The sequence below is a fragment of the Echeneis naucrates genome, chromosome 3 (genome assembly GCF_900963305.1).
Source record: "Echeneis naucrates chromosome 3, fEcheNa1.1, whole genome shotgun sequence".
Lineage (NCBI taxonomy): Eukaryota > Metazoa > Chordata > Actinopteri > Carangiformes > Echeneidae > Echeneis > Echeneis naucrates.
The window spans coordinates 11,302,826-11,318,251 of NC_042513.1; the positions used below are offsets into that span (position 1 = coordinate 11,302,826).

At 41.1% G+C, this 15,426-nt stretch overlaps 1 protein-coding gene across 4 annotated transcripts in view; it reads left to right on the plus strand.

The window, feature by feature from the left end:
* Positions 1–15,426, plus strand: part of neo1a (neogenin 1a) — a 146,812-nt gene that overhangs the window by 48,435 nt on the left and 82,951 nt on the right. For all 4 annotated transcript variants that reach the window (XM_029497560.1, XM_029497561.1, XM_029497563.1 and 1 more), the window contains exon 2: positions 2,750–3,073. In XM_029497560.1, the coding sequence (XP_029353420.1) occupies positions 2,750–3,073 (324 nt within the window). The remainder of the gene's footprint in view (positions 1–2,749; positions 3,074–15,426) is intronic.

Sequence of the window (15,426 nt, forward strand, 5' to 3'; positions counted from 1 at the left end):
AGATGATAAAGAATCTGGGCTATTGCACCTATTTTTTTTGTTTACTGAGCAAGTTTGAAGAAAATTATTTCTTGACTGAATTCTCTGTAGTTGTCCTGTAAAGGAAGAGGTCCTTGAAACTAGGTTTGGGCTCATGTCTGGATTTATTCTGTAAGGCTTTTTTATAATTTCTGCTGTTGTGCAAAGAATTGGTCCACAGTTTGAATCACCAATGTTTGTCTGCACGTTGCGGGTCCAGTGTTGACCACACTGCTCCACCATATTATCTAACTGGATTTTAGACTTTGGCCACTACCAGTTGCATTCGTTTTTTTTGTTCTGCTTCTCTTTCAGCATGTGTGTCTCTGCTGATTGACCAATAGTTGTGGTATTAATAGAGATTTTGAGGGAACCTATGCCAAAGGAACATAATGCAGATAGTTTGAAAAACAACTGGAGTTCTGAACGAAGCAGCCCCTTAACCAGTTATCAACCTCTCATAGCCCTTGGTTGAAAAACAATCTCCTGTCCAATCTTCTCCCTCTGCCCTTCTCTGCTGACAGAGGGTGTGTGTGTGTGTGTGTGTGTGTGTGTGTGTGTGTGTGTGTGTGTGTGTGTGTGTGAGACTGAAAGCAGATGGTTTGCCATTTTGTCCAACAGTAGAGCTGAAGCTAAGCCTTCCCCTACAGGTCCTATGAGTGGGGTAAAATGATACTAAAGGTGGATGTTTTGGCTCTGATAAGATGCCTTTGAGCCTGTTCAGATAGAGAATGGGTGAAGATGGTCTTTTTGCTGGAAAAAAGCCAGACTGGGGCGTGGAAGATTGGCCCAGCCCACACACACCCACAGTTCCAGTAGCGTAAAACAGAGATGATTAAGCATGCACTGGTGCCTCTGGTCTGCAGGAGTGATGAATTCCCCCCACTGCTCCTCCACTCTGGTCTCTCTCCATCTGTCATGTACACCATTGGTAAAATATATTTGCTGGGGTTGTCGCATTCTGCCCAATATGTACGCTGGGCTGCTCTAAATGTATTGATTTCCTAAAATCAGCTGCTTGCTTCGGTCTAATTTAAAACCAATCTTTACTGCTGCGAGGTCCAGATGAAGGGGGTTGGTCCGGTTTAGGACTTTATATTTTATTCCCTGCTGCTGTTTATTCTCTTGAAATTCACATCCTCTTCTGCCTGGGGGGTTTTTTAAAAATAGATATTGCATGCTTGAGAACTAATAAAGTTTGGTATCCTGAAATTTTGCTTCACTTTGAGTGGCCAGAAAGGTGGCAAAGGTCCAGCACTGTCCTACGAGACGATTGCACTGCTTAGTTGGAATGCTATATTGTCTTACATTTATTCCCTAATGTGAAAGTGGAAAATATCTATTCAATGCATTCATTTTCTGCACAGCATTTTGCCTTAATAGTTTGTGCTTCCAAGAGAACTAAGTGCAGTGAGGACAAGCGGCCATATTGCCGTCATAATGGGACACGCATTACATTTCTTCACTCTTTGGAGCTCACACAAGGGACTTGGCACTGCAAGGTAGACAAATTGCCTCCTAGTAGTTAAATAGCTCAGCCAGTGACATAGCATCTTTCCTCCTCCCCTAGTTTTCTGTCTTTCTCTTTTTTTCCATCTCTTTCGGCTCTCGCTCTCCCCTGGAGACGTGCTATTTCCTTGGAAGAGAGCAGGCATATTTTAAACTGCATTTAACATTCAGACACTTATTTCACTCCATCCGCTGCATTATTAAAATACCGTCATACCTCCTTAATTATTTTTCTACCTCTCCCCATCCCTGCAGAACTGATAATTGGTGTTATTTATTTAAACAATACCACTGCATGACTGTTAGGGTGGGAGCGCTTGAATAATGGACGAGGACAAATACAAAGCAATTGCACTTACTCTGACTTTGGTACTACCCATGTCAGTGCAATGTTACTATTTATGCTCGGGGAAAGGACAGGGCAACCGCGTTCCAAAGTGTTTACTCCTCCACTGCTCCCTCTACTTATAATGCAGCAAGATGTGATATTAACTTGCCAGGGAGGCTAGACTGGGTTAAATTTGTCAGTTCCTCTTGTCCAATTCCAGTGGGGCTTGTGGTTCCATAATGAAAAGCCTCTTGGAGTCTCTGGGACAGACTGAGGCTCGGTGGCTGAAAAGGAAGAATGAACAAAAAGATGTTTTGCTTCTGGAACATTTGGAGTCATGGAGAGTACTTTCATTTCAGCTACCAGCAGAGCTTTTGTGAGCGTGTTTTTAAAAAGTGCCAGTGAAGTTGATGGTGTCCAGTGAGTTCCCTCTTCTTGATGCAGAACACAAGTAGCTGTTAGCAGCCCGTGTGTCAGTTGGCTTTTTAAAATTCCTTCTCTCCCAATTAAATGCAAAAATTTGTCCTTTTAACAGTCCTTTGCACTGTGTCTGAACAGTTGCTTGCGCTTGGCTCAGTGTTATGTTTAGTAATACATCACAACAGGTTGTGATGGCACTTTTGGGATGGGAGCATCTGCAGCAGGCGTTAGATTTACATTTGCAGTTAAATTCCATTGATGCAGAGCAGACGGGCTGGTATTGCAATCAGATGAATAATATCAACATTAGCATCAGCTGCTGTGAACATGTATTGGATCAGTTCTTTGACATTAATATGATTTTTATTTGATACATTGCTTGTAGCTGCTCAGATGTGAGTTGTTCTATTCTGCAAAATTATGTAGTGTCTGTCGAACATTTAGCTAAGGTTTGCCCCGTTTTTCGCCCTCTAGGCTCAGCAGTGCAGCCCTTCATCGCCTTCTGGTTCACAGTGGAGCCCCAGGACACGCTGGCCATTCGGGGCAGCGCGGCATTGCTCAACTGCTCAGCCCACAGCGATGCAGCCACGCCGGCACGTATAGAATGGAAGAAAGACGGCACCTTCATGAGCCTGGTACCAGACGAGAGACGAAACATACTCCCCGATGGCACGCTGTTGTTCACCCACGTGGTCCACTCCAAGCACAATAAGCCTGATGAGGGCACCTATCAGTGTGTTGCCACCATCGACAACCTGGGATCCATTTCTAGCCGGACTGCACGCCTCTCTGTCGCAGGTGAGTGCTGCTGGATTAATTTGTTAAAAACAAATACATTTGTAACTGAGGTTCGAGGTTATTGTTTTGACAACTCAATATTTACCACAAAAGTATGACAAGAATGGGGATAAACGATTTCCCATCATCCTCCTCTGCATGTGTTGGCCAAGAGTGAGCTGACAAATAAGACCTCTCTTAAAGAACCAATGGTGGTCCATTAGGGGTGCGCCAAAAAATCAATTCATAAAAGAATCACAATTCTCATTTACTCCAATTCAGAATCGATTTTTTTAAATGTCCCAAAATCACTAAAAATAAATAAAACAATCCACAGGCTGTCTGCCTCCATTTTGTATGTAAACCAGTTCTTGAACATACGCATGCGCGGTAAGCACCAAAACAAGAAGGAAACTACAATAATGGAGGAAAGAGAGCTTCAACCGGCCCTGTCCTCGTTGAAGAGTCCTATAAAATCTGTTTCATTGTTTCCCAAATTCTGTTTAAATATTTCCCAGATTCGTTTTTTTTTTTTTTTTTTTTTTTAGTTTTTAAATTTTTGATAATTCCATTTTTAGCATTTTACACAAATTTAACTCAGAGACAGTGTTTTAAGTAATGAAATATAGACAGTGTCTTTAGTTATAACTGAAAACTTTAATGCTTCCACACATTTACATACGTCCCATACCACACATACGTCCCAAAACTTTGGTGGAAATATCAAATCTGCTGTTAACTTCTGAATTTCTTCTGTCCCCACGCTCTTTAGTTTTCCACCGATTACTGACATCTCTATTGAAGTACATGATAGTCAGCATCTTTGTGTTGAGCTCAGTGAGTGACTCTTGTTTGACTCTTTGACCCCCCTGAGAAGTTTCCTGACAGATACGTTCCTTTTTATTCCGAAAAAAAGATCGGTGTGTGGTCTCTGTGGAGGGGTCCAGTCCCTTGTCTCGTCTAGTCTCGAGTCTCTGGAGGGGTCCATTATAGTCTTTGGGGGGTGGGCTCTGGTCTGGTCTGGTCTCGAGTCTCTAGTGGGGTCCCGTCTCTGGTCCGGTCTGGTCCGGTCTAGGTGCTGGGGGGGTCACCGTTCCTTGCTGTAGCCCAGTCCATTACTCGTCGCCAATTAACCTAGACATGCTCAGGTGCCCGCACTGGGAATCGAACCGCGCCATCGGGACGGCACGCCACTAACCACTACGCCACCGTGCCCATTACGCTCAAGTCACCACTTTCATACTTTTTTTTTTTTATTTATTCATGAGTAGGGGGCGTGCAGACATGTTCCTCTTTATTCTGGGGAAAAAAAACCCAACTTTTATGTAAAATGTCGACCAGTTCCATGTAATTCTATGTTTATAATGAATTCCATTTTTAATGTCTAATTCCGTGATTAAATGATCGCAGATTTTTTAGGGCCCTATAACCGAATGCCCGGGAAGACCGAGCTTGACATGAGCTTCACCGTGTGCAAGCTTTGCAAAATGAGGAGCCCATGTTTAACTGCACTATTTTTTTTTTCTTTCTATAAAGAGACACTTTTATTTTTGTAACTTAAGCAATGTGTGATATTGTTTTAATGCAGCAGTTCCATCTTAGCATGGATAAATGTTTAAAACTTAATAAATGTGACAAATACACTTTAATGTCTCTATTTGTCATTCTGCCTTGCAAAGCAGACTGGAGCAGATCATGAGGATCCTTCGCACGCTTACAGATTGAAGCAGAGAGCAATATGACTGAAATCGTTTTGAATCGAATCGTGATTCCCACTTCTATTGTCCATAGTATGTGGTGGACTGAGAAATTACCAAATTTCCTCTTTAAAGCACCCAATAAGATCCAATCGTAGAATAAACATGATGTTGGGGGAAGCCAATGGAAGCGTTTAGACACACTGCAGTATTTGTTTATTTATTGCACATTGTGCCATTATTGCAAAATTGATCAGTGTTTGTCCACAGATTTTTCTGTTGTCATTTTAACATCTGTTTAGAAAGATTTGTTTATCAAATTGTTTCTTAGAAGCAGCTGTGCTGAAAAGGCACACCCACATAACATATGTAGGTTCTTGAGTTTCTTTTTATTGTTTTGTATATACTTTCCCTTCGATGGATTTCTTCACCTTGCTGGAACCTGAATGTGTTTCCCTACTGGATAAATGCTTGTAAAAGGCTCTTTTTTTTTTTTCATTATGACTCCTACGATGTGACCTTGTTCGTTTTGGGAACAGTAAGTGACATGGGATTATTAGGTGTTTTGAGTCGAGCCGTGCCCCGAAATTCAATTTGCAGCTGGAGGAGCAACAGAATGCATTTACTATGAGCTTTCAGCTCAGCAGTGCTCTGCCAGATTTTAAGACGCTCGAGAGAGGCCTCTTGTTGACAATGGGATAGTACAGTATAAGCCTCTTAGATACCTTGGAGTGCCTGTGTGAAGTTACTGTTCGGCTGTGTTGGCTTTCGTAGGCCTTTCAATCGCAAATGAATGAGGCAGTGTGTTTCCATTGGTGAGATTTTTCCTCTGTCACTCATCATGGAAAAGAAAATATGAGCTCATTTGGACGTACAAATAAAAAATACTGTCTTAACAAGGGCTTTAGCCATTTTCATCAAGTCATCTTAGTGATGCAAATCAGCGTGAAGTAAAGAAAGCAAAAAGCACACCAATCTGTGCTTCTCATGTCATGTTAGTGTGTGTGTGTGTGTGTGTGTGTGTGTGTGTGTGTGTATACTTGCTTCTTATTTTGGTTTTTGGTTCAGTGTTGTGAAGGTGGCGATATTCTGATCATGTGGGCACGCACAATCGGCTCAAGTCAATATTCTACAAGCAACATGCTTTCGGAGTTAAAATCCAGAATGAATTTGAAAAGGACAATCAATGGCATTCCAGAAGTTGTTTCCTTCATGCATTTTTCACAATTTAATTATGTTTTAAAGACTTAATGAAATGACTAACTGAAGACACTGCCAACACACTAATCGTGAACGAAAATAATGTTTTCTTTTAGCTCTACAGGAAAACCTTTTTGCCTTGGTTTCACATCTACAAATTCACAGTTAATGTCTCTAAATGATCAATCTGTACCAGCTGAATGTTTTTCCATGTTTGTCTGAATGAATCATTTTCTTTTATGTACTTTCTTTATGCTTTTGTCTTATTTCCACACCGAGTCAGATTTTTTTATTTATTTTTTTTTAATATAAGTGAGGAAAGACAAAAGCCAACACTTCCAATCGCACTGATCAGGGTGTAATATCAACTTAGGAATTTAAAAGAAACAATTTTCACCTTTATGAGCAGCCAGAAAATAGCTGGGAGCTGTCGCCTGACACATTCCTGCTGGAGGCTCAAAACAGATACACTGGAGGAAATTCCTTGAGGAAAGTTGCCGCTATTTTCTTTCTCTATGGTTGTTTTGGCAGCCTTCCTGATGCACTGTGTTGGTTACGACGCAGTGACAACGCATCTGCCTGATGATCAAAACTGCAGTTACAAGCAACAAATGTGCAACATTTCAGAAGATAGTGCTCCCGTGAAGATGCGCTCTTCATGGGGTTTTGTCAAGAGCTGAAAGGTGGCCCTAAATTTGATCAGAGGCCGTCTCCAGTGCTCCATCAGTACCTGTCACCACGTCTGCGTTAAGGCGTTACACAGAGGAGACTCTTTCAGGTCCTCCTCCACGATGTCTTCTGCTGTCAGCCAGAATCACAGCCAGTGGGTCGACCTGGGTCAACCATGATGGGATGTTAGATTCAGTCAGTTTCTACTTGAAGAGCAGAGCACGTGAAATCTATCTCCTCTTACTGCCGTAGACACACACACACACACACACATATTGTTGGACACATTAAGCCATTGCATTTATGGTCTTACTTACTCCCATGCACACATGCACAACTACCAATGTATCTCCAGCTGGCTGGCAGGTGGCCAATAAAAAGGTTAATTGCGATGTACAGAGAGCAGGCCATTAGGCCGGCAGCAGACCCACGAACGATGGCGCAGGCGGGGGTGGAGTGGGCATGACTTCTCAGATGTAATGATGGAATGAGTCACGGGTGGCTAGTGTGGCAGGGAGCATATCTGACAAATGCCAAGGCAATATCTGGGATTGATTGCCAGGAGACGTTGGGCTCATTCCTCTCAAGGAAACACCTCAGACACCTCACCGTCGTAACCACGGCGGTTCATCCGCGGGCTTCATTTCTTTAACTCATCAGGCTCCCCCTCTCTTTGAGTTCCTGTGGCTATATTCACATGTGCATAAAATGTGTTTGTAATCACAATACAATCACAGTTTAATGAGTTGCACAGGTTCCATGTAAATACCAAATACTCCTTTTGCTAGTAGGTGTAACAGATGACAGATTATTCCCAGTCTTGGAGACTTGAGCAAAATAAATAAATAAATAAATAAATAAAATAAAATAATAAAGAAACAAAATTGTTTAAGCATGTCAGATACATCCCACAAGATTTACACCAGCAAACGGAACTTCATAACATTTAAATATAATAATTTTACCTTCCTGTCTCACCAAGATTGTGTTTGTCCTATTTATTGTAGCAATAAAACGAACATCCCATGTTTTTCTACTTTGCTAAACCTGTTCCTTCGTGGCTTTTGTAATCGGTTGGAATGACAGTAGGTTGATTACTCTTTGCCAGTCCCAGCAAGTGTAATGCGAGCTGTTTAATGATTAATAATTGCTGGTGTTAAATTAACGCTTTGTAGTAATGCTAAACTAAGTTGTTGAGTCAGCCAGTTGAGCAACAGAGAATTTAGTCAGGTGAAAGTGCAAACTAGTTGTAACATTTCATGTGTTAGGTTCCTTTTGTAAATGCATTATTACGGCACATTAAATATTTATTATATATCCTGATAAATTGAAACCTCTGTGACTGTTACTTATGACACACATTTGCGAGTTATGAAGAGGAAATAAGAAATCAAAGGCCAAATTGGGGAACAGGCCAAATTTCTTTCTATTTCAGGTTTAAAGGATTTTTATGCTTCCTGTAGCTATCACTCTGACATGCATTTGCTCTGATTAAAAAAATAAATAAAATAAAATAAAAATAACAACCCCCAACCCTGTATACTGCCAACTGTTAAGATAAAAAATAAGTTGGATAAAATACATCAGCTTTGTCTTTATGCCCTTTCTGCCTCACTCTGTTTTTCTACAGTTTCTTTTTCCCCTCCCTCACCTATTGGCTACTGTGCTATAAAAAGATAAGCAAAGCCACTTATCACTCTGCTTTGATATCATGTTTCACTAAAATCTAATTTCTCCCTCCCAATAGTAGTAGACACTGTAAAATGAACACCAACACTCCTCATGTGTGATGTGTGTCGCCTCATATTTAAGTGTGCTCATCCTTTGACAGAGTCAGACGCCCTTTGAAGGATTTAGGGGTGTTGGCAGAGTCTTTAATCCCTTTTTTGATGTATTTTAATCTTTTTTTTTTTTGTGACAGGGTAAAAACGGTTGGTTTCGTCACTATTGCGCTGGAAGTCCTTGATGGTACATTTGGATTTGTAGGCGATTTATTAGGTTGGCATCTTTACAGTATCACTAAATACTTTGTGTTAAATGGATGTCATCAACAAACTAAAGACATTCAGTGAGGATAAAACATGTACCACGGTTGAGATTTTCTGTTAATGTGTCTATGTTTGGCGCCAACTACACATTCATCCTCCCTTATCAGATCCTTCTTTTACTGCCCAAGATGATGTCAATGGAAATGCTGTAAACATGAAACAATACTGTGCAAGTCTTTTCTCACATGTGATTACATGATCACATAGCAATGATTTTGTTGAAGCACAAGCTGTGATACTGCAGTCCTGTAAGGCAAACGGCGCATTGCTCCTCATGTATTTGCCGTGGGTTGCCCGTGTAATTTGTTTTGCTCACTAAATATAAGCAGTGCTATATATTCCTCTGTCATGGACCTTAAAGTCAGCTCATAATATTCAGTCCAGTCATTTTTTTGTGCTTTTAAAGCGTATTCAGTTATAATGGTTGTTGAAAATTGTATTGTGCTACATTTAAAGGGGTTTCTAATCTTTTACCAGCTGCCATCGGTCTCTTATCTCATATACGTTCCTTTTAATCTTTCTATTCTTTGATATACAATGTAGTTCATGTCACTGAATCTCATCTTAGAAATAGTAATACACTCCTTTTTATATAGCTTTCCAAGTGACCTACACCTCAGAAATATCACTTTTGAGATTCTTTCATTGGCCAATTAGATCATTCAGAATCAGCCTGATTCACAAGCATCTTTGTCGCTGTCAGCACTGTAATTACATCATGTTAACAGGAAACCTGATTTTTGTTTTTCTGGTTTTGCTACTTGGAAGGGGGGGGGTCAAGGGACAGCCACATAAATGTGTCATGGCCGAAAAAATATGAAATGAAAATAACCAAAGTAAGATGGTAAAATCAAGCTGAGCGGCGCGATGCAAAATTCTCTTTGTGTAAGTTGTCCAAAATCGTTTCATCGGCTTCAGTTATTCCGATGCACATAGCCTAGCATCAGACTCTCTGCCTTACACCTGCCCGTACTGTAGCTCTCGCCCGTGGTAACCAACAGCAAATAATGAATTTCACTATCAACAATTATTGTCTCAATTAATTGTTGCATTTCTGAAGTATGCAGAAAAAAAATGGCATGTGTCATTTTCCACAGTCTTTGAAGTGACGTCTTCACACATCTTGTTTTGTCCAGATAACAAAGAAAAGCATCAAACCCCGACATGTGAGAAGCTACAACCAAATTACTGTTTGACAATTACTGTTCCTGAATTCCTGAATTCTTTGTTGATTTAATAATAAAGGGAGGCTGATGTGGTTCCAGCGACACACAGATAGGCCAATCAGATGATGTCGTCCCATTCACAAGCACTTGTTCTCTTGAACTTGAAGCGACTGAGCTTCGTCAATCAGTGACTCTTTTTACGCTGTCTTTTATTTCTCCCAGTTTCTCCGTTGTGTTTCATTTAAATTTTTCTCACTGATTCAACCTCCTGTCCTTTACTACCGCTCCCAGTCCTCCATTTTCCCTTTATTATCCCTCCAGACCTTGCTGCTTCTCCAACACTACCACTGGCGCACACATACTTCCCCATTTTGCAGTTCCACTGTGGCAGCACCAGAGCCATGCAGTGCCAAAATGGCACACAAACAGTTATAAATCTTAATAACAATAATGGGGAAAAAAAAAAAGAAAAACCATCTCCTTCATTCTCCAATGACCCCCCCCCCCCCCCCCCCCCCCCACACACACACACACACACACACACACACACACACACACACACACACACACACACAGAAACAAACGCCTCAACCATGCCATTGTCTTCACCTAAGAAATGTGATCTTTTTTTTCCGAGTCTTATCACTTCCCTTGCCAAAGTGTGCTAAATTCAGTTTTCACTGTTCATCAACAACAAGTCTGCATTTTTCACACACAGAAAGTGTTCTTTCTTTAGTCATTAGTAGTTTATATGTGCTAAATATGTTGACACACCGTGTCTGCTCCAACACAGCTAGGTGCTGTGCATGAATAATTTTAACAACATGTCCGTTGCTGTCTGTTGCTGTATTTGAAATGCCTCTATAGTCTGTCATGCAATCCAAGAGTCTCGGCATGAATGTAAAGGGGTCTCACTGCAGCATCACAGGCATTCTTGCCCAACTTGGATAACAGCTTTGAACAAATCACTACTTTATACTGGTCTGACAACACAAACTACCAAGAGCAAATAAGTTGTGACAATACGACACAATTGAAGTGATTGTGGGGAACAGCAGATGACTGAGTGGGTATTTGTATTGCTGAGAGAGAACGGAGAGGACATCCTGTTGTTTGCCAGGTAAAACAGAAAATTAAAAACCGACTAATGTTTGTAGAATAGGATGCTCCGTTGTCGCTGTCTTCCAGTGGAGATGGAGAACTTTGGTCCGTATACTCCCAGCATAGATTCAGTTATTTACTAAATGTAAACAGTGCTTTTAACATCTATGTTACATATCTTATTAGTGTCTATGCAAGTATATGCAGGTCCAGGTTGACCAGTTATGTGCTTCCTTGCTGCTGAGTGCTGGGGTCATCACCATGACGAATGGCTCCGACCTGGAAGCCGGGGCAGGGTCACATTTGTGTTCCATTACCGTGATTTCCATCTGTATGTGGCACATGTAAGCCGGGATGGCGGCAACAAGACAGGAGAGGCTGCAGCTAAAGTACAGACAGGTGTAAACACTGCACTTCTGCTGCTGCTGCATAAATCATATGCTGAGCTGAAAAATTGAATCATTCCGTTAACCTTGGAGCACACGTAGTGAAAAATGGAAAGAACTGAAATGTTGTTTAAAAAAAAAAAAAAAAACAGTTTGAACCAGCTGCATGGATGAGGGTGTGAAGGAGACAGAAACAGCAGCTGACAAAATATGCTGTGGTAAATTTTGGTTGAGGATGAAGCTGCAGGAAAAGATCCATTTTTTTTTTCTCCCTCTGAAGGATGGCAGGAGAAAATTGTCGACAGGGAGTCTGCTGGGCTGAAGGTAGATGACAGCCTCCATTTTGCGTGTATTCACTGACTGATTAGGTCCTCTGGGTAGGCGTAGGGGCTGATGGAGACGGCCCTATCTCTACTCTCCAGACACCTCCGTGCCTGGTGTGTGTTTCTGTGTGTGCGTGGGAAATGTACACCCAGGCATTTAATTGTCTCTGTATGTTTTGAGAATTCTCCCACTGTGTGTGACATGTCATCTTTCAACAGGAACCTTAGCCTGATGGTAAAATCAAAAGCGGAGCACAGCGTCAAGGTTGCTTCTGCACAAGTCACCAGCTGTGGGGTTTCCTTTTATTTTACCAGTTAACATGAAAGCTACAGTCTTGTGTAATTATGGTTATATTTTAGTTGGTGACTTTATGGAGAGTAGGATACATGGCTGAAACCCAGCGGCATCAGATCTGTGTGAGACTCGAGAGTTGCTGATCCATCCCAGATCACACACTCACACCAGCCACAAACACAAACACTTAGGCTGCTTCCACACTTTAATGTCAATAGTTTTTTAGCTCCCTACCCCCCAAAAAATGCTATGTTGTAGGCTGCACGGACAGAAACCTTTGGAGAGCTGCTCTGATCAACTTCCAGTGTTGTTGTGTTTTGTTTATGTTTTTTTTTTTTTTTTTTTTTTAACTTAAAGCAGTAGAGGCTTTGATTTGTTATATAACAATTTTAAAATGAGCCCTTTGCAGTATCGATGTCACCCCACGTTGTCTTGGTATGAAAACAGGCTTAAGATATCTGGGGAGTTGCAGTGTGCCAAGACATCTTCACAGGCTCCACCAACATCTTTATCATTAAAGCATGAGTTAAGTGGATACAGATAGAAAATAGACTTATTTCCTGTTCGTTTTTTTTTTTTTTAAGATTCAGAGGGAGTTTGTCACAGTGCCTGTGCCAGATTGTGTGCTACTCCTCAGAGTGTACGAAAAAAATATCCAAATACCAGGAGACGTTGAAACTGTATTTAGACTTTCAAATTCAAGTGCATTTTCCAACTCTACTACGACCATTTCCAGCGCGTCCTTGCACCATGCTTCGGCTGCTGCAATTAACGAGAGTGATAATTGACTGCTGCAGTCAGCAGATGAAGATAAACTGTGCATAATGACTGGCCTCACTTGCTCATCTCCTCCTGAGCCACTGCTCCCCGCTTCATACCACCTCAACTTCTACCCAAAGCTGTGCATGGTGCATCTCACAGTATGTGTGCAACATCTACACACCAGTTCCGTGTACTTGTTTTTTACTTTTGGCCTAAAGGAGGAAAATTATGGCATCAGTGAGAGTTTGGCTCCTAGTGTGACATCTTAATCAGCTGAGAGTGTTTTGTCTTTCATAGATGTCATGCCACCATCTGCTCTAAATATTTACTTGTACATGAGCAGCATCATTTTTCAGTGTCATCCCATTTTGAATTAGCCCTCACCAGCTACAGCTGTATCGGAGATTTACTTCAAATGTATGTCAAAGCCTCTGGAGACTGAACTTGACTCATTTCTCACATTTCACTGAAGTGATGCAGTAAATTAAGGACATTTCCAAATGGCGCTGTACTTCATGGAAAAAAAAATCTGAGCTAAGAATATCCTTTAAAGCAATCAGAAGGAATTCTCAACCCAGACTCAACTGTGAGCCATCATGATATTGTAAGAAAAACACAATCTAATAAATGAAAGGAAACCATGCACACATGCAGCATCTGCAACTTGAAATCCTTAAAAATCAAACCATTAGTCAGTGATTCACTGCTTCCACAGACTTTCCTATCAACATGGCTTCGTTGTTGTTATTCGCAGTCCTTAGTGAAATTGCATGTTAATGACGCTTGTGTTTTTGGGTTTTGGCAGGAAACTGGAATATACTATTCACTAAATGAGTAGCTCTGCTTTAAAAAAGTCAACTCAGATGCCCTTGAGGAGACTTGGTTTCCACTGCAGTGTGCAGATGCCGACAAACAAATAACTGCAGCTGTTTTGACTGTTTTGACAGTCAACTTTATTCCACTGTTTTGTAATGCCAATAATTGCACAAAGGAAATCAAGGCCCCTTTTTCGAAGTTATCCACTTCAGTTTTGTGATATATGGTACTTTCCCACATGTCGATGTTCAATCTTAACACATTCCATTCAGAAAAAGTATTTTGATTATGTTTTTCAGTTCTACAAAGTATATTACCAAATCCTGCAATGAGAAAATGAGGGGCATGCTCTCTGGCCCTATAAGTCAAAGTGTGCTGTAAAGTTCAAAAATAGCTGCTCTGTGCAGAGATTTCCTGACAAATTTCTGAAGGAGATAATCCATCACTCTTGTAGCTTATTCTCAGGCACCATAAAAGGCCTCTAGATTGCACTTTGTTTATAACCCCCCACCCCCCATTCATTGACATTCACTGTCCACGTTGCCTTCCTTTTGGTTCTTTAAATAGAAATAACTACAGTGTTGCAGACAAGGGTACTCATTCGTATCACCCTTTCATCTGCCAATACCCCTCCAAGTGAGCATGCATGAGGCAGTGTTGGGTTTTCACATTAAACCATCTACATGTTTCAAAGCCGAATTGGGCTTCATAGAGCTTTTGAACCCTAAAAGTGAGTTGACTCAGGATTTTTTATTTTATTTTTTCATTTTTTTTGATGACTCTTCATGCCCAGTGGGAAGTCTTTTCAAACACACCCCTGTAATTCATTGGACCTGAGGGGTTGGCAGAACAAAGTGAGACTGAGTAGGTATAGTTTTATTCCAGACTGATGCAGTTCAGCCAGATCTTTTTGATATTCAAGGCCACTTATCTTGACATCTGTTGTATGAAAAGATTTTACAGAGTATACCTCCAGGAGAGACCATTCTGCTATCCTAATTCCTATGAGCCTATTTTCCCTATAGTTCCTCCTGTTCTTGGCTGAATTGTGTAGCACTGTCACAAAATGGTGACAAGCGCATCTTATTTTTGTAATATATGCTTTGAAATGGTGTGAATTTTATTTTATGAGTGAAATGTGTAGTTGAAGAGTGACAGAGAATGGATTCCATTTTTGGTACACCAAATCTAAATAAAATATGTTTGAAATGCATATTTTACTTTCCATCCGTGCCTCACCATCTTCCAGCTGACCGGATTTCACTTCTCTGAAATACTCTTTTTCGCTTTTGGAAAAATGGGAAGAAGAAGCACCATTTTCTTTTCCCTGCAGTCCCCCATTTCCCCCAATTATGTGAGATTGTGTTTTTCCTTTACTGGCAAGCAAAGAAGTTTTATCCCCCTTTTCCCTGAAATCACTAATGGAAAGTTCATTTGCATTTATTTTGTTGCTTTTAGCCAAAGACAAACACTATGCATTCCTCAAGCTCCCGTTACTCAAAGCAGATGTGAGAGGGGAAAATGGGGTTTTGAGGGTGCAGGATGGATGGTCAGTGCTTGCCAAGTTTTCCAATGCATTACAGAGATGAAAAAAAAAAAAAGAGCTGTGAGAGAAGGGAGCACCGTATGTGTTCTTCATCTGGAATGAAGACTGTTTGTGTAGCTGTTGGAGCCTGTTCAAGCCTGCTCCAACACACACTCGGTCTTTATGCACAGGGGCATGACATGTGTGATGCAGGCGAGACTTGTGTGAGCAAGAGCGAAGTGTGAAAACGGAGTGTGAGTGATAAACAAGGACTGTGGTAAGCAGGAAAGTGATATGTCACTTCAATGAGGTGCTCAGCTATGCTGGGAACGTAAAAGACACCATGAAAGCAATTGCAAGCGTTCATGAGCGAATCCTCCTTTGAC